The 25,051-nt window shown below is 43.5% G+C and overlaps 1 protein-coding gene across 1 annotated transcript in view; it reads right to left on the bottom strand.

Annotated features, from left to right (window-relative positions):
* Positions 1–25,051, bottom strand: part of cnpy1 (canopy FGF signaling regulator 1) — a 179,017-nt gene that overhangs the window by 64,686 nt on the left and 89,280 nt on the right. The window contains exons 3-4 of the mRNA XM_037682058.1: positions 18,695–18,907; positions 4,914–5,010 (exon numbers count right to left, since the gene is read on the bottom strand). Of these exons, the coding sequence (XP_037537986.1) occupies positions 4,914–5,010; positions 18,695–18,907 (310 nt within the window). The remainder of the gene's footprint in view (positions 1–4,913; positions 5,011–18,694; positions 18,908–25,051) is intronic.

The raw sequence follows: 25,051 nt of genomic DNA, 5'->3' as shown, positions 1-25,051 counted from the left end.
GGGGGGATAGCTAATTCTTTTTGATAAGTCTCGCCATAGACTTCCAAAACATGTATGGGAAAACCAAACACCCAATCTCAAGTCGTTCGTCTAAAAGACAACAGACATTTGAACCAAACTATATTTTGCCATGTAAAGCTAACTTAACCCAAGTTAGAAATGGAAAAATAGTTTGGAAACCTTTTCTATAGGCTTAAACCCCTGTAGTTACCCTTTTCAGCATGCTCCACCCCTTAACTGGTAGTTGTAGTTGTTCCCAACCATAATAGCTTACACACCAGGTGCATATAGTTTAAGGCCTTATGTAAAATCCCCTTCATAAGCCCACTTTAAACCACATAATTGCATGACACATTGAACCAGAACGGCACGGGCTGGACGTCGCTGGAGACGACCTTCGCTGGAGGCGACCTGCAATCCTGACGTTGGTCTCCACTCTTCATCCGATGGCCGCTTCTTCAGTTCAATCCAAGGGTACCCCTCTGTATGCTGATTAATCAACATTTCCAATCGTTGTGGATTTACCATTGTGGATTATATGACTTTTTCCAGTGGATTACAGACTCTGTTTCCAAGGGGTTAAAGCATTGCTACAATGGAGTATCGAGACGATATGGAATTATAATCAACACAATGGAATTACCAAGAACATTGTGGGATTATCTTGACTTTTGTTTTCCTTGCTGGATTACCTTGACTTTTGTTTTCCTTGCTGGATTACTTTTGACTTTTGTTTTCCTTGCTGGATTACTCTTGACTCTTGTTTCTTTGCTGGATTACATCAAGCTTCAAGGACGATCGACGACGTAAGTCCATAGTTGGAATTCATCTCCATGGACAGGTGATGATTTCCAAAGGGGGGACTGTAGTGGACTAAGCCTACGTCGGAACCCAGTCTAAGGTCAAAACTCTTGACCTTTAGAACCTTGTGGGACAGAAGCTGTCATTTCATGTATTTGACTCCATAAATACAGGTTCACCCATCCTGAGACTTTCTTTCTTGAAGATTCAAGTGAAAAGAACACTCTCTTTTTATAATCATTACTGTCTTACAAATGTTTTGATAATCAAGTTGTGTTAGTTCACTCAATGCTTTACAGGTTGAAAAGAACTACTCATTTTTATTTTACATAAACAGTAAGTAATGATTTTTATTCCTCATTCAGAGAAGAAATCACCTGAATAAGCATTTCTTGATTTTCTGTCTTTTGAATGAGCAAGTGTGTGCGTTTACAAGGTTACAGTCAAACGAAAAACAAGTTGTTATGTTAAAACTGTCATGTTTTAGAATCCTCTCAGACGTAAATAGAGATGTTTTGCACCTGTGTCTTAGGCACGCCAAAACAGAACCCTCTCGGTCTGTGAGAACATTTCTGAGCTGTCTCATAACAATTCTCGCTGTCTCTAACCTATTACGTCACAAAAACACACCCCTTCTGGTCGTTTCTGACCAATGAAAAATCCCAAAAAGTGAACCGGGAAAGAGTCTTTTAAAATGTCAGTACTTCCTGGTCCTCAGAGACTCACGGACTCACGGAGTTACAGAGTTGGAGAGTTGTCAGACTTCAAGAGTTCTGTGGGAGTTCCTGACATGACAACGAAGCTCTTCCGAGTTCCATGGGATTATAACATTTTCCACTGAGGTGAATGTGTGTCGAACAGAGCCTCGCCACTACTTCTGACGGGCAACAGCCATTCTAAGGAGACGCTGGACCGGTAGCGTTAACGGAACACCATATCTGCTGATTATCATCAGAGAGGTAATGGGTCAAGTTTCCTACCAAGCGTACCGAGGCGAGCTGGGCTTCTGATGGAGAGTGTCGGTTCTGGCGAACATTCCTCCCCTCCCATTCAATCTTAACTCCCTCTAAACTTCTTCCCATCTTTAAACTTTTCTATCAAGTAGAAATTCTTCCAGATATTTAGAAATGTCTGTGTAAAATGCTCACCCACATTCATGTGGGCAAAAGATCATAGTTGTACAGTTTTATAAATGTCTGTGGTGCAGCAACGGAAAAATCATGGCCGTATGATTTTTCCTGATTGATTGCTTTATTGTTATTTTCATAATTTGCCAAATTAATGTAAATGTTTGATGTTAAATTTGATTCTGTAAATAAATGACCGCATTCATTTTGATGGGTCAAATATAAATGACGTCTCACGTTTGCATTTCCTTAAATTCAATGCACGTTTTATTCAGTCCAGAAAAATGAGGAACTCGCGTTAAATGATGAATATATCCCAGCATCTGTTCATCTACATAGTAGCAGCTTTGTGCACTCCGTCCATCTTCCTGATGACTGCATGTACAGGTCCTTCTCAAAAAATTAGCATATTGTGATAAAGGTCATTATTTTCCATAATGTAATGATAAAAATGAAACTTTCATATATTTCAGATTCATTGCAGACCAACTGAAATATTTCAGGTCTTTAATTGTTTTAATACTGATGATTATGGCATACAGCTCATGAAAACCCAAAATGCCTGTCCCAAAAAATTAGCATATCATGAAAAGGTTCTCTAAACAAGCTATTAACCTAAACATCTGAATCAACGACATAACTCTAAACACCTGCAAAAGATTCCTGAGGCTTTTAAAAACTCCCAGCCTTGTTCATTACTCAAAACCGCAATCATGGGTAAGACTGCCGACCTGACTGCTGTCCAGAAGGCCATCATTGACACCCTCAAGCAAGAGGGTAAGACACAGAAAGAAATTGCTGAACCAATAGGCTGTTCCCAGAGTGCTGTATCAAGGCACCTCAGTGGGAAGTCTGTGGGAAGGGAAAAGTGTGGCAGAAAACGCTGCACAACGAGAAGAGGTGACCGGACCCTGAGGAGGATTGTGGAGAAGGGCCGATTCCAGACCTTGGGGGACCTGTGGAAGCAGTGGACTGAGTCTGGAGTAGAAACATCCAGAGCCACCGTGCACAGGTGTGTGCAGGAAATGGGCTACAGGTGCCGCATTCCCCAGGTCAAGCCACTTTTGAACAAGAGACTGCGTCAGAAGCATCTCACCTGGGACTGCTGCTGAGTGGTCCAAAGTTGTGTTCTCTGATTACAGTAAATTTTGCATTTCCTTTGGAAAGTGGAAGTGGTCTCCAGCTACAAGTACTTGGGTGTACACATGAATGACAACCTCAGCTGGAGCAACAACACCACCAGCCTGATCAAGAAAGCTCATCAGAGACTCTACTTCCTCAGACGGCTGAGGCGAGCTGGTCTGGGAAGCTCAGTCCTCACCTCCTTCTACAGGTGTGCAGTGGAGAGCATCCTGTGCTCGAGCATCAATGTGTGGCATGGAGGCTGCACAGCTGCAGAAAGAAAAGCTTTGCAGAGAGTGGTGAAGGCTGCACAGAAATCTGTTGGAGTCAGCCTTCACACCATCACAGACATCTACACCTCCAGATGCAGGAAGAGGGCCACCTGCATCATGAAGGACCCCACCCACCCAGCACACACACTTTTTGCCCCACTCCCCTCAGGAAGGAGGTTAAGGAGCATTAAGTGTAGAACCACTAGACTGAGGAACAGCTTCTACCCTGAGGCTGTTAGACTCATGAATCTCTAACTAGAATAATCACTGTGAAAAACCATATCATGTTGCTGCTGATCTGTTTCATGTTGCTGCTGATCTGTTTCATGTTGCTGCTGATCTGTTTCAATGTTGATGTGTTCATGCGTGCACATCTGCTCACAGACTCATGTTCATGTTTGTGGTGATGTTCAATGTTTTATGTTATGAGTGCTTAGTGTATATTTAGTTGATGTTTTTCTTAGTTCATATCTTAGATGTTATTACTGTTTTTCTTATACATTTTATTGTTGGATGTAACTGGGACCCTGTGTACATAATTTCGCTCCACCACATGTACCACATGAGGTGCGAATGACAATAAAGAAACTCTGACTCTCTGACTCTGACTGACTCTCTGACTCTGACTCTGAAATCAAGGTGCCAGAGTCTGGAGGAAGAGAGGAGACACAAAATTCCCATTGCTTGAGGTCCAGTGTCAAGTTTCCACAGTCACTGGGGTGTCATGTCATCTGCTGGTGTTGGTCCACTGTGTTTTATCAAGCGCAGGGTCAATGCAGCTAGCTATCAGGAGATTTTGGAGCACTTCATGCTTCCATCTGCTGAAAAGCTTTATGGAGATGAAGATTTCATTTTCAGCACGACCTGGCACCTGCTCACAGTGCCAAAACCACTGGTAAATGGTTTACAGACCATGGTATTACTGTGCTCAATTGGCCTGCCAACTCTCCTGACCTGAACCCCATAGAGAACCTGTGGGATATTGTGAAGAGAAAGTTGAGAGACGCAAGACCCAACACTCTGGATGAGCTTAAGGCCGCTATCGAAGCATCCTGGGCCTCCATAACAACTCAGCAGTGCCACAGGCTGATTGCCTCCATGCCACACCGCATTGAAGCAGTCATTCATGCAAAAGGATTCCTGACCAAGTATTGAGTGCATAACTGAACATGATTATTTGAAGGTTGGCGTTTTTTGTATTAAAAACACTTGTCTTTCATTGGTGGGATGAAATATGCTAATTTTTTGGGACGGGCATTTTGGGTTTTCATGAGCTGTATGCCATAATCATCAGTATTAAAACAATTGAAGACCTGAAATATTTCAATTGGTGTGCAATGAATCTGAAATATATGAAAGTTTCATTTTTATCATTACATTATGGAAAATAATGACCTTTATCACAATATGCTAATTTTTTGAGAAGGACCTGTACTCTTTGTGCAACACATCAGTCACAGACTTGTTCTGTTCTATGTTTGTGTGCACTATCCATGTCAAATGAACTAACTAACTAACTAACTAACTAACTAACTAACTAATTAACTAACTAACTACAGAAAAAACAAATGAATCAATGAATGAGACCTACCTGACACTCTGTTGCACAATTCCTCTTCCATGTTCTTTCCATCCTGACTGAACAGAGAGACTATATCATCCTCCAGTTCCTCCACCACCGTTTCACACTGACACACAAACATAAGGAGGAGAGTCAGTCAGTCAGTCACTTACACACACACACATACATTTTTTTTAAGGGGCCGTTTACACGGCACATATTTTGAGTGCATCCGCAGCTTTCTCTCTGCGGTTCTGCTGATCATCTACACGACACCAGTGGCCCCCCTCTTTGAATCCGGAGGTTTCTGAACCCACCTTCCAGAGTGGAGGTTTTTCTCTGACCCCCCGCTGATAATGTAAACATCTCCCGCTGAGGCTTTGTGTTAAACCACATGCGCACATGCACGCACGGACAGACACTATGTTTCTATCAACATGGCGGCGGATACACTGCTTTCTGTACTACGACTGATGGAATATATTTTTAATCTCGTAGTTAATCTACGTCAGATTCCAGGTGCTGTGACCGACATCTGTGTTGGAAGAGACACAATCTGATCCAGTTCTAATATCACTGTGAATGAGGCACATGCACACGTCGCGCTCCACTATAACATACTAAATGTGCTAAATAATAACAGTTTAATAAAATTAAACAGTATTTATCTTTAGTTTGAGATATATAATGAAGCTCTGAGCTAAATGAAGCTATCTGGACATTATGTAATTCAAATTATGTGATTAAAATGATGCTAAACATATTGTGTGTTATTACAGTTGAAAATGAAGACATCAGGTTTAATTTTTATTTTATTTATTTATTCAACACCACAAATTGTCACACAAACACTGATAATTAAACTGAACACATAAAAAACACGTTAACTGTAAACTGCATTAATGAACTGGACTCTTGTTTTCATCCTGGAATCTGGTCCCACGTTGTTCATCTGGCTCGTTCAGGCTGTCACTCCTTTGATTAATGCAGCTTAAAACATTCAATGGATTGACTAAAAGAAATGAGGAGAATATTAAAAAAATAGTTCATCCAACATCTCTCTCTCTTCGATGTCCTCCTGCAGTGCACCTGGGCCAAGCCTCGTTCAGAACCGGTCCGCCTGGTGGAGGACAGCTTCTTCTTCTTTCAGGAAAAAATAAAATCTCAGTTGGTTGTTGTGAGATCAAATTAAACACAAACAAACATTATTAAGAACATTTGATTTAACTGCTGTAAATCAGCAACTGATTATCATGGAGTAAAGTCCAACATCGTTGACTAAGTTCTGGTCCACTCAGCGACCGGTGTGGAGCTGTTAGACGAAGTGGTCCCGCTTGACGTCAAATTTGTCCACTCTTATCCAAAATCCAGCTTTAACTTGTTGTTAAGTTGTTGTTAGCTGAGCTATTAGCTCACAGGAAAGGAGCGCGCCGAGGCAGCACGCATGCGCATTAGGTAAAGGTACAAAATTCACAGCGCCATCTAATGACCTGGCATGGTAACTACAGCGGATTCGGGAGGGCGGGGGGGATTCCTCTGGTTGCATGTAAACACAAAATCTGACCGTGTCAATGAGAAACTTTTCCTCTAATTAACATACAAAAAAACCTACGTTTCCCCCCATCGTGTCCGTGTAAATAGGGCCTAAGAGTGGCCAATATAAGCTTATTAAAATTGGTTAATTGAACTTGTTAATAACATTTAAATAATTCACAGATCCATAGTTTATCCTGATTTCAAAGAAAACAGATTGAGTATAAATAAAACACATGATAATGTGTCAGTTTTACTACAATAACCAAATAATTTTAGGGTTTTCAATGTAGCGCAAGTCTCAATAATAAACCATTCATCCATTTTCTTTACCCACTTCTTCCTTTTCGGGTCGTGGGATTCACTGGTGCCCACGTCCATCACCCTACGAGAGGCAGGGTACATCCTGGTTAGGTCGCAAGTCCATCAAAACTAGGCTATTTTTATTAACTTTTCTTTAAATAATCAATTTCAAACTATTCTTTATTTACCAGAATCACTAAAGATATGACCACAGAGTGGAACAAGGGCAGAATCAAAAACCTGTAAATAAATAAATTAATTAATAGAAATATGCCAATGTCCCCAGTCGCTGAAGGATTTGAATATTGAATGTTTGTAGTTTTCAATATAGTACAAGCATTTTTTCTGGACTGGCACTGAACAAGAAATGCAAGTAAACAATGTTTTTTGTTGCAAGATATTCAAGTGGGTAGGAGTTGCAATGTGTAGAAGAATAGAGGTAAGATGCTATTATTTTGATTGTCCAGGGTGGTGCAGAGTGACAGATCCTTTTGTTTTCTTTCTATCTGCTTCCACTTGGTTCCATACTCAGAAAACATAAATGGTAAATGGACTGTACTTATATAGCGCCTTCTATCTTATCGAGACACTCAAAGCACTTTACACTACACTCTGTGCCTCATTGACCCACTCATACAGCACTCTATTAGATCTGTACAAAGCTAATTGAAGAAATTATTCTAAAGAGACTAATCAGTGCTTTATTACATTCATACACCGATGGGACACACATCAGAGGCAATGAGGGGTTCAATGTCTTGCCCAGGAACACTTCGGCATGTGACTGCTGGTGGATTCGAACCCCCAACTCTTGCATTGGAGGAGGACTGCTCTAACCACTTAGCCACAGACACCCACATAACACTTCTTTCCACTGTCATGCAGAGGACAGATTTATGTCTCAAAAATTCACAAGCATATTCAATTGATTCAGTTTGTAGGTGTCAATGAAATAAAAACCTAGATGGCACTTAATTTTTTATGTTTTAATCAAACCAAGACAGCGGTGTTGGTTTTTGGAGGTACTGTTGGGTCCTCCACTGTAGACCTAGGCTCACTGACCTAGTACATTCAAATTGACAGTGAGGAATATGGGGATTGAACTGGATACTGAACTTAAATTAGACAGCCAGATCAGGTCAGTTGTTGAAATAAGTTTTTATCATTTGAGACAGCTAGGCAAGATAAAACCAGTGGTGGAGAAAGTACTCCAACACTGTACTTAAGTAAAAGTACAAATAAACAGACAAAAATGTACTCTAGTAAAAGTAGAAGTACAACATTAATGTTTTTACTTGAGTAAATGCTGGTAACACTATTTGAAGGGGTGTGCATAAGACTGCCATGACACTGTCATAAACAGGACATAACCCCTGTCATGAACATGAACAAGTCTTTTTGAATGTTTGACCGTTGTCATTAAGTGTCATTTGGTAAATTATGACAGCTTTAATACAAAATTGACATTGTTTAAAATGTCTTTGTCATGGCAACTTGAGAGTTACCAAGAGAAAAATGTCTTTGTTATGACAACTTTACATTTTAAACAATGTCAACTTTGCAATAAAGGTGTCATAATTTACCGAATGACACTTTATGAATGTTTATGACTGTTGTAATTAAGACTCGTTCATGTTCATGACAGGTGTTATGTCATGTTTATGACAGTGTCATGTCAGTTTTATGAACACCACTTCAAATAAAGTGTTACCTACTTGCTTTTAAAAATAATTAAAATATTAAAAGTAAAAGTACTTGCTGAATGTATTACCTAACGCAGTGTTTCCCCTAAATAACTTGCCATGGCAGGGCGCTCATCTCGTCGGTGATTTTTGTCGGCGGGGGGGAATGGAGACTGGTCCTAAGCTGCGCAGTGCGTTGTTTAAACCAACAGTTTTGGGGACACAGAGACAGCCTCGTGCTGTTTTACTGACAGTTTTAGAGCAGAGTGTGTGAGAGGAGAGAGACAGAGACATATCTCAGCCGCATGCTGTGTGAACCAACAGTTTTTTGTTGGTTTGTGGGGTTTTTTTTTTTTGGGGGGGGGGGGTCAGCGGGGGAGAGAGACAGATGCACATCTGAGCCATGCACTGTTTGTACCGACAGTTTTCGAGTGGTGAGGGTGCGTCCAGCGTGAGGGTTCAGCATGAAAGAAGAGGCTGCCTTTAGCTTTTTAGCTAGTGCACTTGCATTGCGAGCCACTAGTTTAGCGTTACGTCAGTGCCGACAGGTGGTTGGGGGTGGGGGGTAGGGTTCTGTAGATGGGGCGCTCGGTTCTGTTGACTGGGCGGGGTGCCCGCTTGTATAATGGTAGGGGAAACACTGCTAACGCAATGGTCTACAACAGGGCTATTCAACTGGCGGCCCGGGGCCAAATCAGGCCCAGAGGCAAACAACGTTTGGCCCACCAATGAGTTAATTTAGATATAAAACTAGATTTTAAACCATAAAACAAACTTACTTAATGACAATAACTGCTGGATGTCCGGCCCCTGAGTTCTCGGCTTCCGGTAACTGTGGCCCCCTGAGCAGTTTAGTTGAATAACCCTGGTCTACAATAACATTGTCTGCCTACCGTATGTATATTTTCTGTAATACATTAATAGTGTTGTGACATTTTAATGAAACTTATCTTCCAACAAGACAATGATCCAAAACATAAAGCCAAATCTACAATGGAATGGTTCACAAATAAACGTATCCAAGTGTTGGAATGGCCAAGTCAAAGTCCAGACCTGAATCTAATCGAGAATCTGTGGAAAGAGCTGAAAACTGCTGTTAACAAACGCTCTCCATCCAACCTCACTGAGCTCGAGCTGTTTTGCAGAGAAGAATGGGCAAGAATTTCAGTCTCTCGATGTGCAAAACTGATAGAGACATACCCCAAGTGACTTGCAGCTGTAATCGCAGCAAAAGGCGACGCTACAAAGTATTAACGCAAGGGGGCCGAATAAAATTGCACGCCCCACTTTTAAGTTTTTTATTTGTTAAAAAATTTGACACATCCAATAAATTTAATTCCACTTCACGATTATGTTCCACTTGTTGATTCTTCACAAAATATTAAAAATTTATATCTTAATGTTTGTAGCCTGAAATGTGGCAAAAAGTTGAAAATTTCAAGGGGGCCAAATACTTTCGCAAGGCACTGTACCTCCGCGACCCATCCCCGGATATCCCTCTCCCCAGCCACTTGGGCCAGCTCCTCCAGGTGTATCTCAAGGCATTCTCAGGCCAGCTGAGAAACACAGTCCCTCCAGCATGTCTAGGGTCTTCCTCTGGGTCTCCTCCCAGTGGGACGTGCCCGGAACACGTTACCAGGGAGGCGTCCAGGAGGCATCCTAACCAGATGCCCGAGCCACCTCAGTTGGCTCCTCTTGATATGGAAAAGCAGCAGCTCTATTCTGAGTCCTTCCCGGATGACTGAGTTTCTCACCCTATCTCTAAGGGAGAGCCCAGACATCCTACGGAGAAAACTCATTTTGGCCGCCTGTATCCGTGATTTCGTTCTTTCGGTCACAACCAAAGCTCATGACCATAGATGAGGGTAGGAACGTAGATCGACCGGTAAATTGAGAGCTTCGCCTTTTGACTCAGCTGTCTCTTCACCATGACAGACCAATACATCGCCCGCTTCACTGCAGATGCTGCACCTATCCGCCTATCGATCTCACGCTCCATTTTTTTCCTCATTTGTGAACAAAACCCCGAGATACTTAAACTCCTCCACTTGGAGCAGGACCTCCTCCCCGACCCGGAGAGGGCACTCTGCCCTTTTCCAGCTCAAGACTATGGCTTCGGATTTGGAGGAACTATGGTAAATGGTAAATGGACTGTACTTATATAGTGCCTTTCTATCTTATTTCAAGATACTCAAAGCGCTTTACACTACAATCTGTGTCCTCATTTACCCATTCATTCAGCACTCTACTAAATCTCTACAAAGCTAATTGAACAAATCATTCTAATGAGACTAATCAGTGCTTTAGATCACATTCAGACACCGGTACACATCAGAGGCTATGATGGGTTCAGTGTCTTGCCAGGGACACTTCGACATGTGACTGCTGGTGGATTCGAACCCCCAACTTTCGCATTGGAGGACGACTGCTCTAACCACTCAGCCACAGCCGCCCAAACTGATCCTTATCCTGGCCGCGTCACACTCTGCTGCAAACCGCTCCAGCAAAAGTTGTAGATCACGATCTGATGAAGTCAATAGGACCACATCATCTGCAAAAAACAGAGAAGTGATCCTAAGGCCACCAAAACGGATCCCCTCAACACCTTGGCTGCGCCTAGAAATTCTGTCCATAAAAGTTATGAACAGAATCAGTGACAAAGGACAACCTTGGCAGAGTCCAACTCTCACTGGGAACAAGCCCAACTTACTGCCGGCAATGCGGACCAAGCTCTGACACCGGTCGTACAGGGACCTAACAGCCCGTATCAAAGGGCCTGGTACCCCATACTCCTGGAGTACCCCCCACAGGGCTCCCCAAGGGACACGGTCAAATGCCTTCTCCAAGTCCACAAAGCACATGTAGACTGATTGGGCAAACTCCCACGCACCCTCCAGGACCCTGCTTATGGTGTAGAGCTGGTCCAGTTTTCTAAGACCAGGACAAAAACTGCACTGCTCCTCCTGAATCCGAGGTTTGACTATCTGACGGACCCTCCTCTCCAGAATCCCCTAATAGACCTTACTAGGGAGGCTTAAGAGTGTGATCCCCCTCTAGTTGGAACCCACTCTACGGTCCCTCTTTTATGAATAGGGGGACCACAACCCCAGTCTGCCAATCCAGGGGAACTGCACCCAATGTCCATGCAATATTGCAGAGTCGTGTAAGCCAACACAACCCCACAACATCGAAAGCCTTAAGGCACTCCAGGTGAATCTCATCCACCCCTGGGGCCCTGGCACTGAGGAGCTTTTTAATCACGTCAGTGACCTCAGCATCAGAGATTGGAGAGCCCGACCCAAATTCCCCAGGCTCCGCTTTCTCAGAGGAAGACGTGCGAGTGAGATTGAGGAGGTCTTCAAGTATTCCGCCCACCTACCCAACAACATCCCGAGTTAAGGTCCGTAGCACATCACCTCCACTATAAATAGTGTTGGTGGTGTACCGCTTTCCCCTGAGATGCCGGATGGTGGACCAAAAATGCCTCAACGCCATACAGAAGTCATTATCCCAACTCCTCCCACGTCTGAATTTTTGCCTCAGCGACCACCCAAGCCGCATGCCGCTTGGACTCCTATTACCCATCAGCTGCTTCCGGGGTCCCACAGGCCAAAAAGGCCCAATAGGACTCCTTCTTCAGCCTGACAACATCCCTCACTGCTGGTGTCCACCACTGGGTTTGAGGGTTACCGCTGTGACAAGCACCGACAACCTTGCAGCCACAGCTCTGATAAGCCGCCTCAACAATAGAGGCGTGGAATATGGCCCACTCGGACTCAATGTCCCCCGCCTCCCCCGGAACATGTTCGAAGCTCTCCCGGAGGTGGGAGTTAAAGCTCTGTCTCATGGGAGACTCTGCCAGATGTTCCCAGCAGACCCCCACAATACGTTTGGGTCTGCCAGGTCTGACAGGAATCCTCCCCCACTATCGGAGACAACTCACCACCAGGTAGTGGGCAGTGGACAGCTCCACCCCTCTCTTCACCGAAGTGTCCAAGACATGCGGCCGCAGATCAGATGAGATGACAACAAAGTCGATCATTGAACTGCGGCCTAGGGTGTCCTGGTGCCAAGAACACATATGGACACACTTATGCTTGAACATGGTGTTCGTTATGGACAATCCATGACGAGCACAGAAGTCCAATAACAGAACACCACTCGGGTTCAAATTAGGGGGGGCCGTTCATCCCAACCACACCCCTCCAGGTTTCACTTTCATTGCCCACGTGAGCGTTGAAGTCCCCCAGTAGAACAAGGGAGTCCCCAGGAGGCACACTCTCCAGTACCCCTCCAAAGACTCCAAAAATGGTGGGTAATCTGAGCTGCTGCTTGGCGCATAAGCACAAACAACAGTCAGATCCCATCCTCCCACATGTAGGTGGAGGTAGGCTACACTCTTGTTCACCGGGGTGAACCCCAACATACAGGCACCAAGATGGAGGGCAACAAGTATGCCCATTCCTGCTCGGTGCCTCTCACCAGAGGCAACTCCAGAGTGGAAGATTGTCCAACCCCTCTCAAGGAAACTGGTTCCAGAGCCAGAGCCATGCGTTGAGGTGAGTCCGACTATTTCTAGCCGGAACCTTTCAACCTCACACACAAGTTCAGGCTCCTTCCCCACCAGAGAGGTGACATTCCACGTCCCAATAGCCAGCTTCTGTAGCCGAGGATCAGACCGCCAGGGTCCCCGCCCTCGGCCACCACCCATCCCACATTGCACCCGACCCCTTTGGCCCGTCTCACAGGTGGTGAGCCCATGGGAAGGGGGATCCACATCTCCTCTTCGGGCTGTACCCAGCCGGGCTCCATGGGTAAAAGCCCGTCCACTAGGTGGTCGCCAATGTGCCCCACCTCCAGGCCTGGCTCCAGAGTGGGGCCCCGGTGACCCCTGTCCGGGCAAGGGAACATTTTTTCCATTGATATTGTTCATCATAAGGGGTCTTTGGGTTGCACTTTCTCAGGTTCTTTAAACTGATGTTTACTGTGGTCTTGTATCTTTAGTCTTCATGCCACTTTTCACGACAAGTACACCATAGAACTGATAACGCACAGATGATATACAAAATATTACCTTACTTGTCTTAGCTTATACAAAGAATTTAATTTACAAAACATAAAACAAACATACCACTCTGGCCTGCAAGTGGACCAATCGGTGAACTTGAAAACGCTTAATTTGCTTCTTAACTGTTCTTCATCGGCTCAATATCTGGTCCGTTATATTAACCGTTTTAACTATCTTTTTGGAACCGGAAGTGACGTCACCGTCATCTTAAACTTAGGTTTATCAAGTTTGCTGGTTTACTTTCTCTTAAATATCAAATAATATTAATTCTTTGCTCCCATAAGTGCTATGAAAAATTTTGAAAACAGAAAACAAAGCGCTTTAAAAAAACAACATCTTATATGAACTTTCTCCATGATATTAACAGTAGTACCGCAGCGACATCTAGGGCGAAACATCTAGATTTTGATAGATAAATGTATGGTAATTAATATGTAGTACTTTTATGTTTATAAATTTGATGAAACACAAACCTTTAACATTTAAGGACAAATTTTAACCAAATTTTCCAATTGCATTTGATCTTTAATGAATCCTAAGAAAAGATTGCCAGAATCTGCTCAACGGTTATTACGTTATACATTTTTTGGTTCTAGGATGAAGCCAAGACAAAAACATTCAAAAATTCTGAAAGGACAGTTATCAGTGATCAGTTATCAGTTATCGGCCATCCAACTGTGGCCCAAGAGATTCAGCTGAAAGCCCTGGTGCACCTTTTATTTGAACCTGTAGAGATTTGAACAGCTGATCTGAAGCAAACAGGCAGGTGTTCAACTAAAATGACCCCTCCTGCTGTGTTTGATGGTCTCCTCCTTCACCATCCATCCATCCATCCATCCATCCATCCTTCCATCATCCATCCATCCATTATCTTCTGCTTCTGGGTCGCGGGGGCAGCAGCTTTACCAGGGAGGCACAGACATCAACAGCCACCTCTTCAGCCCTTCTAGGAGGAGCCTAAGGCATTCGCAGACCAACTGACTATTTAATAAGTAATACTTTTATGTTTTTAAATTTAATGAAACACAAATCTTTAACATTTAAGGACAAATTTTTACCAAACTGTTTTCAAGTCTGTAGCTTATTAAAAGCTGCTTAAAAGCAGTTTCAAAGATTACAGCACAGTGTGATGTTTTGCAATTTTAACAAGAGCCTTGTGCATATCTGTAAATAATAAAAGTGAAGATGTTTTTAAATAAATCTTTATTGTAAAAATCTATACTAAAATGGAAAATACATGGGTTTAAAGCAGCAGGGAAGGCAATAAGGTAGGATTATAAATTAGGTTTAAAAGTTACAGCTCATGAGGTACTCCATTAGAGCATCTCTGACATCTCTTCCACAACATCCTGTAGCAAAACCTTTAGGGTGTTCTTCTTCTAATTAGGGATGCACGATATTATCGCCATGGTATTGGCCAATACTAGCGTTAAATTTCAATATCAGACATCGGCCATTCCATTAAAATAACTCACCGATATAAATGTCGCTGTTTTTGCTTGCAGTGGCAGCGCAACATGATGACGTCACACGTGCCTAGCAGATCTCACAGCATAGTCTGAAAAATTCTAAATGTCGGCGGTGTGGAAGTTTTATTTTTCATTGGTGAGGATGGCGGATTCCGAAGATTTATGAACTACGTTAAGCCTCTCTCTACATCGTCCAAAGTCAGAGATATTTTTCAGACGTAACTTTACCCGAGTTGCAAGCCATCATTTCCGACGTCATTGAGAAGCTAATAGCCGATAGCACAACTTGTTGGGTGAGTTTTACCACAGACATTTGGACATCGTGTTAGCCCCGTTAGCATGATTAGCCTTACGGTACAATGGATACACAAAAACTAAAGGAAAAAAGGAACATATATAAAATATCGGTATCTGCATCGGTTATCAGACAAATAAGTTTTAACATATCGGCATATCGGCTATCGGCCAAAAATCCAATATTGTGCATTCCTACTTCTAATGTTTAGTGGTGGCTAGTAAATAGCTTAAAGGAGCACTAACGCCACCAGGTGGTAAGACGAGTTGGATTTTGGACCCCACCTACGTAACTGGTCCAGAAGTGTAAATGGAAATGCGACAACACACGAGCTGATCTGAGCTGACCTGAGCCTGATCTGCGCTGTAACCGTGGAAAAGGGGCATTTGTCGGCTATGTCAGCCAGCTCCAGGTCCAGACCAGGCTGACTTACACCTGCAGATACAGTCACGTTGAACAGGGATGAATCGATGCTCAGGGGAATGACGGGGAATGACAATGTGGTTTCTTCCTCTCTGAACACATTAAATCATTTCCCAAACGATTCTTGCATTGTGGTGGCTGCAGACTGCAAATACTCTGCATTACCTGCATCTGCATCTCACCTCGTGAGCTTGTTTGAACTCCCTTAAAGATGGGAAGTGAGACAGTGTGCCTCTCTGTAAATCTCTGGCTTAAACTGTCAGTTTGCGCTCAAACACTGACACCTCCTCCATCATGTATAGCACTGTGCCTCCTCTCCTCTGAAGAGTTGTACTCAGCGTGTTCAGGTTCACTGTCATATACACCATGAAGTGCAGCCCTTCGCTGCTCATGAAAGTTTTCACCTCTTCCAGACATGCAGCAAAGTGTTTCAGCTCCTCTCCCCTCTGACAGCCAGCGGACTCTGTTATGCAGTAGGAGGTCAAAGGATGTGCTCTCTGCCTCATCCAGTAACAAACAGAACTGACAGTGATTTGGACCGATTGGACCTTACTGCTGCTTTTGATACTATTGACCACAGTATCCTTATATCCCGGCTGGAACAGTGGGTTGGGATCACAGGTGCTGCATTAGAATGGTTCTGCTCATACCTGAGTGGTAGGAGTTTCTGTGTCAAGGTTGGTAATAATGTATCCGCCTCATTACCTCTTTCTTGCGGGGTCCCACAGGGTTCAATTCTTGGACCCCTTCTGTTCTCACTTTATTTGCTCCCACTGGGGTCCATCCTGAGGAAACATGGGCTTTCATTCCATTGCTATGCTGATGACTGCCAGATCTACCTGCCTGTGAAACCAGCAAGTGTTTGCTCCATTCACCGGCTGTTAAAATGTCTGGATGACATTAAGGCCTGGATGGCTTCAAATTTCTCAAGTTTTAACAATGACAAGACCAAAGTCATTGTTTTTAGCCCTAGCTCAACTGCCACCACTGATCCTGTCAACCTGGACTCTCTTCAGCCATATCTGAAGCAGTCTGATAAAAAATCTCGGGATGGTTTTAGACTTTGATTTCAAGTTTGACAAACAAATTAACTCTGTTCTGCAGAAAAGCTTCTTCCAACTCAGACAGGTAGCTAAGCTCAAGCCAGTGTTGTCCAGACCTGACCTTGAGAAACTAGTCCACGCCTTTGTCACGACCCGATTGGACAATTGCAATGCACTGTATGCTGGGATCAGCCAGGCCTCCATCTCACGTCTTCAGCTCGTCCAGAATGCTGCTGCTCGGCTTTTAACCGGAACTCGTAGGTCTGAACATATTACACCAGTTCTGTCCTCCCTTCACTGGCTCCCTGTTCGTACAAGGATAGTTTTTAAAATTCTTTTGTTGACCTTCAAATGCCTAAATGGCCTCGTACCCCTTTACCTCTCTGAGCTTCTGGAACCTTACATTCCCTCTCGGGCCCTGAGATCATCCGATCAGCTGCTTTTGGCTGTTCCAAAAACAAGACTGAAGCTCAGAAGAGATCGGGCTTTTTCAGTCATGGGCCCCAAACTCTGGAACAACTTGCCCCCCAACATCAGGCAGGCCACCTCCCTTCCTCACTTCAAATCCCTGCTAAAAACACATCAGTTCTCTCAGGCATTTCATACAGTGTAAATTGATCTAGTTTTTTTTTTATCTGTGACCCTATGTTTTAAATCCATCCATCCATCCATTATCTTTACCCGCTTATTCCATTTTGGGTCACGGGGGTCGCTGGTGCCCATGTCCAGCAATCACTGTGTGAAGGGCGGGGTACACCCTGGACGAGTCACCAGTCCATCACAGGGCCACATAGAGACAAACGAGACAAACAACCATTCACTCTCTCACTCACACCTAGGGACAATTTAGAGTTACCAATCAGCCTAACATGCATGTTTTTGGTCTGTGGGAGGAAACCGGAGTACCCGGAAAAAACCCACGCATGCACGGAGAGAACATGCAAACTCCACCCAGAAGGCCCCTGGACCGGGGTTTGAACCAAGGACCTGCTTGCTGAGAGGCAGCAGCTCTACCAGTTGCGCCACCGTGCTGCCCCTATGTTTTAAATGCTTTTTATTAATTTTTCAGTTAATATCATTATTAGCGTATTGTATATATGTGTTTATATATTTTTCTCTTTAATTTATTAATTGATTGATTGTTGTTGTTGTTGTTGTTGTTGTTGTTGTTGTTGTTGTTAAGCACTTTGATAACAGGTTCTGTTTTAAATGTGCTCTATAAATAAAGTTGACTTGACTTGATTTAAACCTTTTGCCATTATTTTATTGATAGTCTGAATGACAACATTCATGACCTCTGTGCATTCTGGAGGAAAAGTTTGTGTGCACAGTGCCTCTTGGTGCAGAATGCAGTGAAACGTCAGCAGTTTTCTATCCGGTGCCAGTTTCTGTGAGTGTGATGCTTATTTTGAGCAACGAAAAATAATAAAATATAATTTCATTTATTTTTTTCAAGATCACAATAATCTTCCAATTTAGAACTACAATTTAGAAAAACTAACACAAATAATATACACTTCAATTAAATACTTGTAATTTATTTTCCCAAGCCATGCAGAGCTGCAGTATAATAATGAAAGAGCCGCAGGTTGCCGACCCCTGCTCTAGAGTGATGAGCAAGAACCAAGTTAAGGAGCTGAAATTGTTCATGTTTATGCTTATCAATGTTATTTTGTAACGTTAAGAATACATAATCCTTATATTTCATATTTTATTCAACTAAATTTACTGTAGAATTAGTGAAAAAACCATTTGGAAATTTAAAACCAAACTCTAAACAAACAGGTTGCAGTTGACTAAAATATCACTGAAACTTAAACACACTTTATTCAAAAGACAAACTATTTAAGTTTGCTGTCAAATTTAATGCTGCAAAGTTGCAGCTGGTTCAGAGAAACACTAAAGACAGTAAAACCTTTCACCCAGCACAGGTAAAGATGTAAACACACAGGTCCAAACGTCCCAAACAGTTCAGGGATGTGGGGGTGTACTCACTGCAAACTTCAGGGCATCAGACGCCTCGGGCCCATCAAAATGGAACTGTTTAAAGTCTGGGAAGTCCCCCATGGCCTCACTGCTTCTGGGAGCAAACCTCCTGTACTGCCGGCTCTGGGTGTCTGGGTCCGTGTATAGGGCGTAGTCGCTCATGCTGTTGCACACCTGATCCAGGAGCTCACTGAGGTGTGTCTCCGAGCGAGCAAATGGAACCTGGACACAGAGATCCAACCTTCAGAAAGGTTCCTTTCCCCAAAATAAGATCAGTCCCTAAAACGCTGTTTGGTTCTGGCTCAGGTGTTTCGCTCTGCTCCCAGTGGTTCTAGCAGTATCACAAACAGAACCCAAAACTAAATAGAAGGTAGAGATAGATCCAAAAATTGGTTGACCAATTTTTAACAAGCAGATATTGGCCAATTAAAAAAAAAATTTAAATGTAACAACAATTGGTCGTACCTGAACTAATTTAGTCAATTACTAAGTAGAACAAGCGGTACGCCAATGTACCCCATCGTGAGGGATTTGAATAGTGAATGTTTGTAGTTTTTGAAATTAGTTTTTTTTTTTGACTGAAACTGAACAAGCTAGCAAGACTTTTTTTGGGGGCTGCAACATATTCAAGTGGGTAGGAGTTACACTGTAGAGAATAACCGAGGGAGATTTTTTTTTCTATTGTCTGAAACAAGTGACAGATCCTGGAGAGTGCAGGGAGAAATTTATCTACCACTGGGAGTAATGATGGAACCCGGCCACCACTGGCCACCCCCGGTGGCACAGTCAAGTCAAGTCACAGTCAAGGAAACACACAACACAAAACTGATTCTTCCCCCAAATAGCTTACTCCAAAGTGGAACAAACCAGTTATGTTGGTGCTAAGTTGGTGTCTTTGGTATGCTCCCTCCTCTGCTGCCGGTCCACTTCCTTGTCGACAGTCATGTCAAACTGGTTCAAAACCAAAAAAGTCCATGCTCAATAATCCAGGTATACAATCCAACAATTTTCAGTCAGGTCATCTGGACAGTTTCTTTTTTTTTGCTGAAACGTTTCACCTTCCATCAAGAAGGCTTCATCAGTCAAGGAAACATACAACACAAAACTGATTCTTCCCCCAAACAGCTTACTCCAAAGTGGAACAAACCAGTTATATTGGTGCTAAAATGGTATCTTTGGCACGCCCCCTCCTCTCGTGTCGGCCCTCTTCCTTGTCGACAGTCATTTCAAACAGGTTCAAATCCCAAAAAAAAGTCCATGCCCAATAATCCAGGTATACAATCCAACAATTTCCAAAAGTTCAATTCCAAAACGTTTGAAGACTGTCAACAAGGAAGAGGGCTGGCTTCAGAGGAGGGGGCGTGCCAAAGACACTATCTTAGTACCAACATAACTGGTTTGTTCCACTTTGAAGTAAGCTGTTTGAGGGAAGAATCCGTTTTGTGTTGTGTGTTTCCTTGACTGATGAAGCCTTCCGGATGGAAGGTGAAATGTTTCAGCAAAAAAAGAAACTGTCCAGATGACCTGACTGAAAATTGTTGGATATATCCCCTTTGATTTCCTTAATTGCTTTCAGCGTGTCAGTAGATTGTTTGTTCGTGCCTTCTTTCAGAAAGCTGATTGCTTTGAGAATATCACGGTTGGTCGGGGCCTCCTGCGTTTCATCTGAGCTACCCGTCACTGCTATGTTAGCATTAGCTACATTAGCCTTAGCTTCATTAGCTGCACTTATTCTTTCTTCTTCTTCTTCATTCAGCTTTTCCCCCTTCAGGGGTCGCCACAGCGAGTCATCCTCCTCCACCTCACTCTGTCCTCTGTATCCTCTGTCCTCACTCCAACTATATTCATGTTATCTCTAACTGCATCAATATCTCCTCTTTGGCCTTCCTCTTTGTCTTTTTCCTGGCAGCTGCATTTCTAACATCCTTCTACTAGGGCTGGGTACCTTTCTAAAAAAAATCGGTATCGGTACCGGTGTCAGTACCTTCACTTCGGTGTTGGTTCCTGGACGGTTCTTTTTTCTGTACCAATTTTGTAATTACTATTAATTCTAACAAGAATAAAATTATGTTACACATTACAGTACAAATTGTGAGTTTTATTTTTTAACTTTGGTATTTTTCTATTCCAAGCAGTTTTCTTACATAAAAACAAACAAATAATTTCCAGGTCAAAAGACCAGTTGCAAACCAGTGACACGTCAGTGTCTAATGTTCACTGCTACACACTGAGGACCTTTTCACTGAACAGTTTTTCTTCAGAAAGATCAACATGTCTTTTTTCTCTGGACACAAACAAGATGCTCCTGGCTGATGGTGTCTCCAGCAGTAGAAAATGTTCACTCCGACGCTGTAGATGATGATTGTTGCACACACAGATACCTGGTTGTCAGTTTGACATATTGTCCCTCACATCCCACCAGCAGGTCACTAGATTCAATGAGGTAGGGTTGATGCAGACATCTGCACCTCTGTGAGGAGAACATTAACATAAACAGTGAACATTAGTAAACTGTTTAAGCAGCTGACTGGAAGGATGAGCAGTTTTACAAGCTAAGATTTATGTTACTGTCAATCTTTAGTTAGCTTCTGAGTTTAGCTAGCTACGTAGATAAAATAAATTTACACACTAATATGTTAAAGTTAGCGTTACATGGATCATATTTATGCCCTGTGATGGACTTGCGACCCGTCCAGGGTGTACCCCGCCCCTCGCACAGTGATTGCTGGACATGGGCACCAGCGACCCCCGTGACCCAAAATGTAATAAACGGGTAAAGATAATGGATGGATCATATTTATTTCACTGCGATGTACGTGTTAAGCTGCAGTTACGCTAACAAACGTAAACTCACCAGCTGAAGCATAGACACAGAGACGTCCTCGAGTTCTTTGATGAAGAGTCCGGTCATGGAGATAATGAATCAGGACGTTCAGGCTCTACTCACAGGCTGACTTTAATGGTGAGAGGAGAAGGAGGAGGGGGGAGGCTAATGAACTCTTCTCTCCTCGCAGAAAAACATGGAACAACTTTCTGCAGCGTGTGTTGTCGAAGCCGTTCGACAACACACGCTGCACACGTGAACCCGTCTGTGGGCGTCACCAGCACCATAGACATAATTATACATAGATTACGTACGGCAGCTCTATACAGCTCTGGATGTAATCTGGGTGAAGTCTGTTTGTTATATGTCTGGTGTTTTGCCTGTCTGCATGCTGAAACCACGTGACATGTTACAGCCAATACCGAAACTTGACACCGAAAGAAGAGTGACGTTTCAATACATACACCGACTGGTGAAGTTCGGTCGGTGCCATAAAAGAACCTCGGTTCGGTACTCAGCCCTCCCTTCTACCAATATACCCACGGTCCCTCCTCTTGACATGTCCAATCCATCTCAGTCTGGCCTCCCTAACTATATCTCCCAGTTGTTCAACCTGTGCTGTACCTCTGATTATCTCATTCCTAATCTTATCCAGCCTTGCCACTCCTAAGGAAAACCTTAGCATCTTCATTTCTGCCACCTCCAGTTCTTTCTCCTGTCTTTTTGTCAATGCCACTGTCTCCAGACCATACAATATAGCTGGTCTCACCACTGTCTTGTAAACTTTTCCTTTGACATTTGTTGACACCCTTTTGTCACAAATCACTCCTGAAACTTTTCTCCATCCACTCCATCCTGTCTGGACTCTCTTTTTCACTTCTTTACCACATTCCCCATTTCCCTGGACAGTGGACCCCAAGTACTTGAAGTCCTGCACCTTTGTGACCTCTGCTCCTTGTAGCCTCACTGCTCCACCAGCCTCCCTCTCATTTACACACATGTACTCTGTCTTACAACGGCTGACTTTCATTCCTCTTCTTTCAAGTGCATACCTCCACGTCTCCAAGTTCTCTTCTACCTGTTCCCTGTTCTCACCACAGATCACAATGTCATCTGCAAACATCATCGTCCATGGGGATTCTTTCCTGACCTCATCTGTTAGTCGGTCCATCACCAGAGCAAACAAGAAGGGGCTCAAAGCCGATCCTCGATGCAATCCCACCTCCACCTTGAAGCTATCCGTCACTCCTACAGCACATCTCACCACTGTCCTGCTGTCCTTATACATGTCCTGTACCAGTCTAACATACTTTTCTGCCACTGCAGATTTCCTCATGCAATACCACACCTCCTCCCTCGGCACTCTGTCATATGCTTTTTCTAAATCCACAAAGTCACAATGGAGTTCTTTCTGACCCTCTCTGTACTTCTCCATCAGCATTCTCAAAGAAAAGATGACATCTGTGGTGCTCTTTTTTGGCATGAAACCATACTGCTGCTCACAGATAGTCACCTCTCATCTAAGTCTTGCTTCCGCAACCCTTTCCCAGATCTTCATCGTGTGCTCATCAACTTAATTCCCCTGTAGTTGCTACAACTCTGTACATCACCCTTGTTCTTAAAAATGGGCACCAACACACTTCTTCTCCCTTCCTGAAGCATTTTCTCACCCTCAAATATGCCATTGAATATTTTAGTCAAAAACCTCACTGCCATCTCTCCAAGACATTTCCAAACCTCCACTGGTATGTCATCAGGTCCTACTGCCTTTCCCTTCTTCATTCTTTTCAGAGCTTTCTGGACTTCACCCTCACTAATCTTTCCCACTTCCTGGTCCACAGTTTCTATGACCTCTACTCTTCTTTCTCTTTCATTCTCTTCATTCATTAGCTCCTCAAAGTACTCCTTCCATCTTCCCGTCAGACTCTCCTCACTTGTTAGAACATTACTATTCCTATCTTTAATAAGCCTAACCTGCTGCACATCCTTTCCAGCCTGATCCCTCTGTCTTGCCAATCGGTACAAGCCCTTCTCGCCCTCTTTAGTGTTCAGTCTCCGATACAACTCATCATACGCCCTCTGCTTTGCCTTAGTTACTTCCCTCTTTGCTCAACGTCCCATCTCCTTATATTCCTGTCTCCTCTCTTCAGTCCTCTCACTGTCATATTTCTTCTCGGCTAATCTCTTTCTTTGAATGGCATCCTGCACTTCATTATTCCAACACCAGGTTTCCTTATCATCCATTCTCTGTCCAGATGACACACCAAGTACCTTCCTACCTGTCTCTCTAATTAATGCTGCTGTAGTAGCCCAGTCATTTGGAAGCTCTTTCTTACTACCCAGAGCCTTTAACAGCTCCTCTCTGAATTTCTCACAACGTTCTTCCTTCTTCATCTTCCACCATTTGGTCTTCTCCTCTGATTTTACTCTTTTTCTCTTCTTCACAACAACAGTCATTCTACACACAACCATCCGATGCTGTCTGGCCACGCTCTCCCCTGCCACAACCTTACAGTCTCCAATCTCCCACAGGTTTCCTCTTCTACACAGAATGTAGTCGACCGGCGTACTCCTTCCTCCACTCTTATAGGTCACTTTATGTTCCTCCCTCTTTTGGAAATAGGTATTGACTATAGCCATTTCCATTCTCTTGGCAAAATCCACCACCGTATGTCCTTCCTGGTTTCTTTCCTTGACACCAAACCTACCCATCACTTCCTCATCCCCTCTGTTTCCTTCACCAACATGTCCATTCAGGTCTGCTCCGATCACCACTCTCTTCTCCCTGGGAATACTCTCTATCACTTCTTCCAGAGCTTTCCAAAATGTATCTTTCTCCTCCTCATCACATCCAACCTGTGGAGCATAACCACTAACTATGTTTAGCATCAGACCTTCTACTTCTACCTTCAGGCACATCACCCTATCTGACACTCTCTTCACCTCTACTACATTCTTTGCCAACTCCTCCTTTAGGACCACCCCTACCCCCTTTCTCCTTCTATCCACACCATGGTAAAACAGTTTGAACCCTGCTCCAATGCTGCGAGCCTTGCTGCCCTTCCACTTGGTCTCTTGGACACATAAAACATCTACCTTCCTTGTCTGCATCATGTCAGCCAGCTCTCTACCTTTGCCTGTCATTGTCCCCACATTTAGAGTTGCAATCCTCAGTCCTACATTCTTCACTTTACTCTTCTCCTTCTGTCTCCTGACATGTTTCCCTCCTCATGGTCTTCCACTAACAGTAGCACAATTTCCGCCAGCACCCTGTTTGTGAACAGCACCAGTGGCGGTCATTGTTAACCCGGGCCTCGACCGATCCGGTATGGTTTCACTTTGATGAACTTGCATTATTGTTTTGGCAAAAGTGTTTTACATTGGATGCCATTCCTGACACAAACCTCACCATTTACCCGGGCTTGGGACCAGCACAAGATATACACTGGCTTGTGCTCCCTAGTGGCTGGTTTCTTCATTAGCTGCACTCTCTTTTAATAATAATAATAATAATAATAATAATAATAATAATAATAATAATA

This window comes from Nematolebias whitei, chromosome 9 (genome assembly GCF_014905685.2).
Source record: "Nematolebias whitei isolate Nwh7 chromosome 9, NemWhi1, whole genome shotgun sequence".
NCBI classification, from domain to species: domain Eukaryota; kingdom Metazoa; phylum Chordata; class Actinopteri; order Cyprinodontiformes; family Rivulidae; genus Nematolebias; species Nematolebias whitei.
This window is presented reverse-complemented; position numbering and strand designations above follow the sequence as displayed.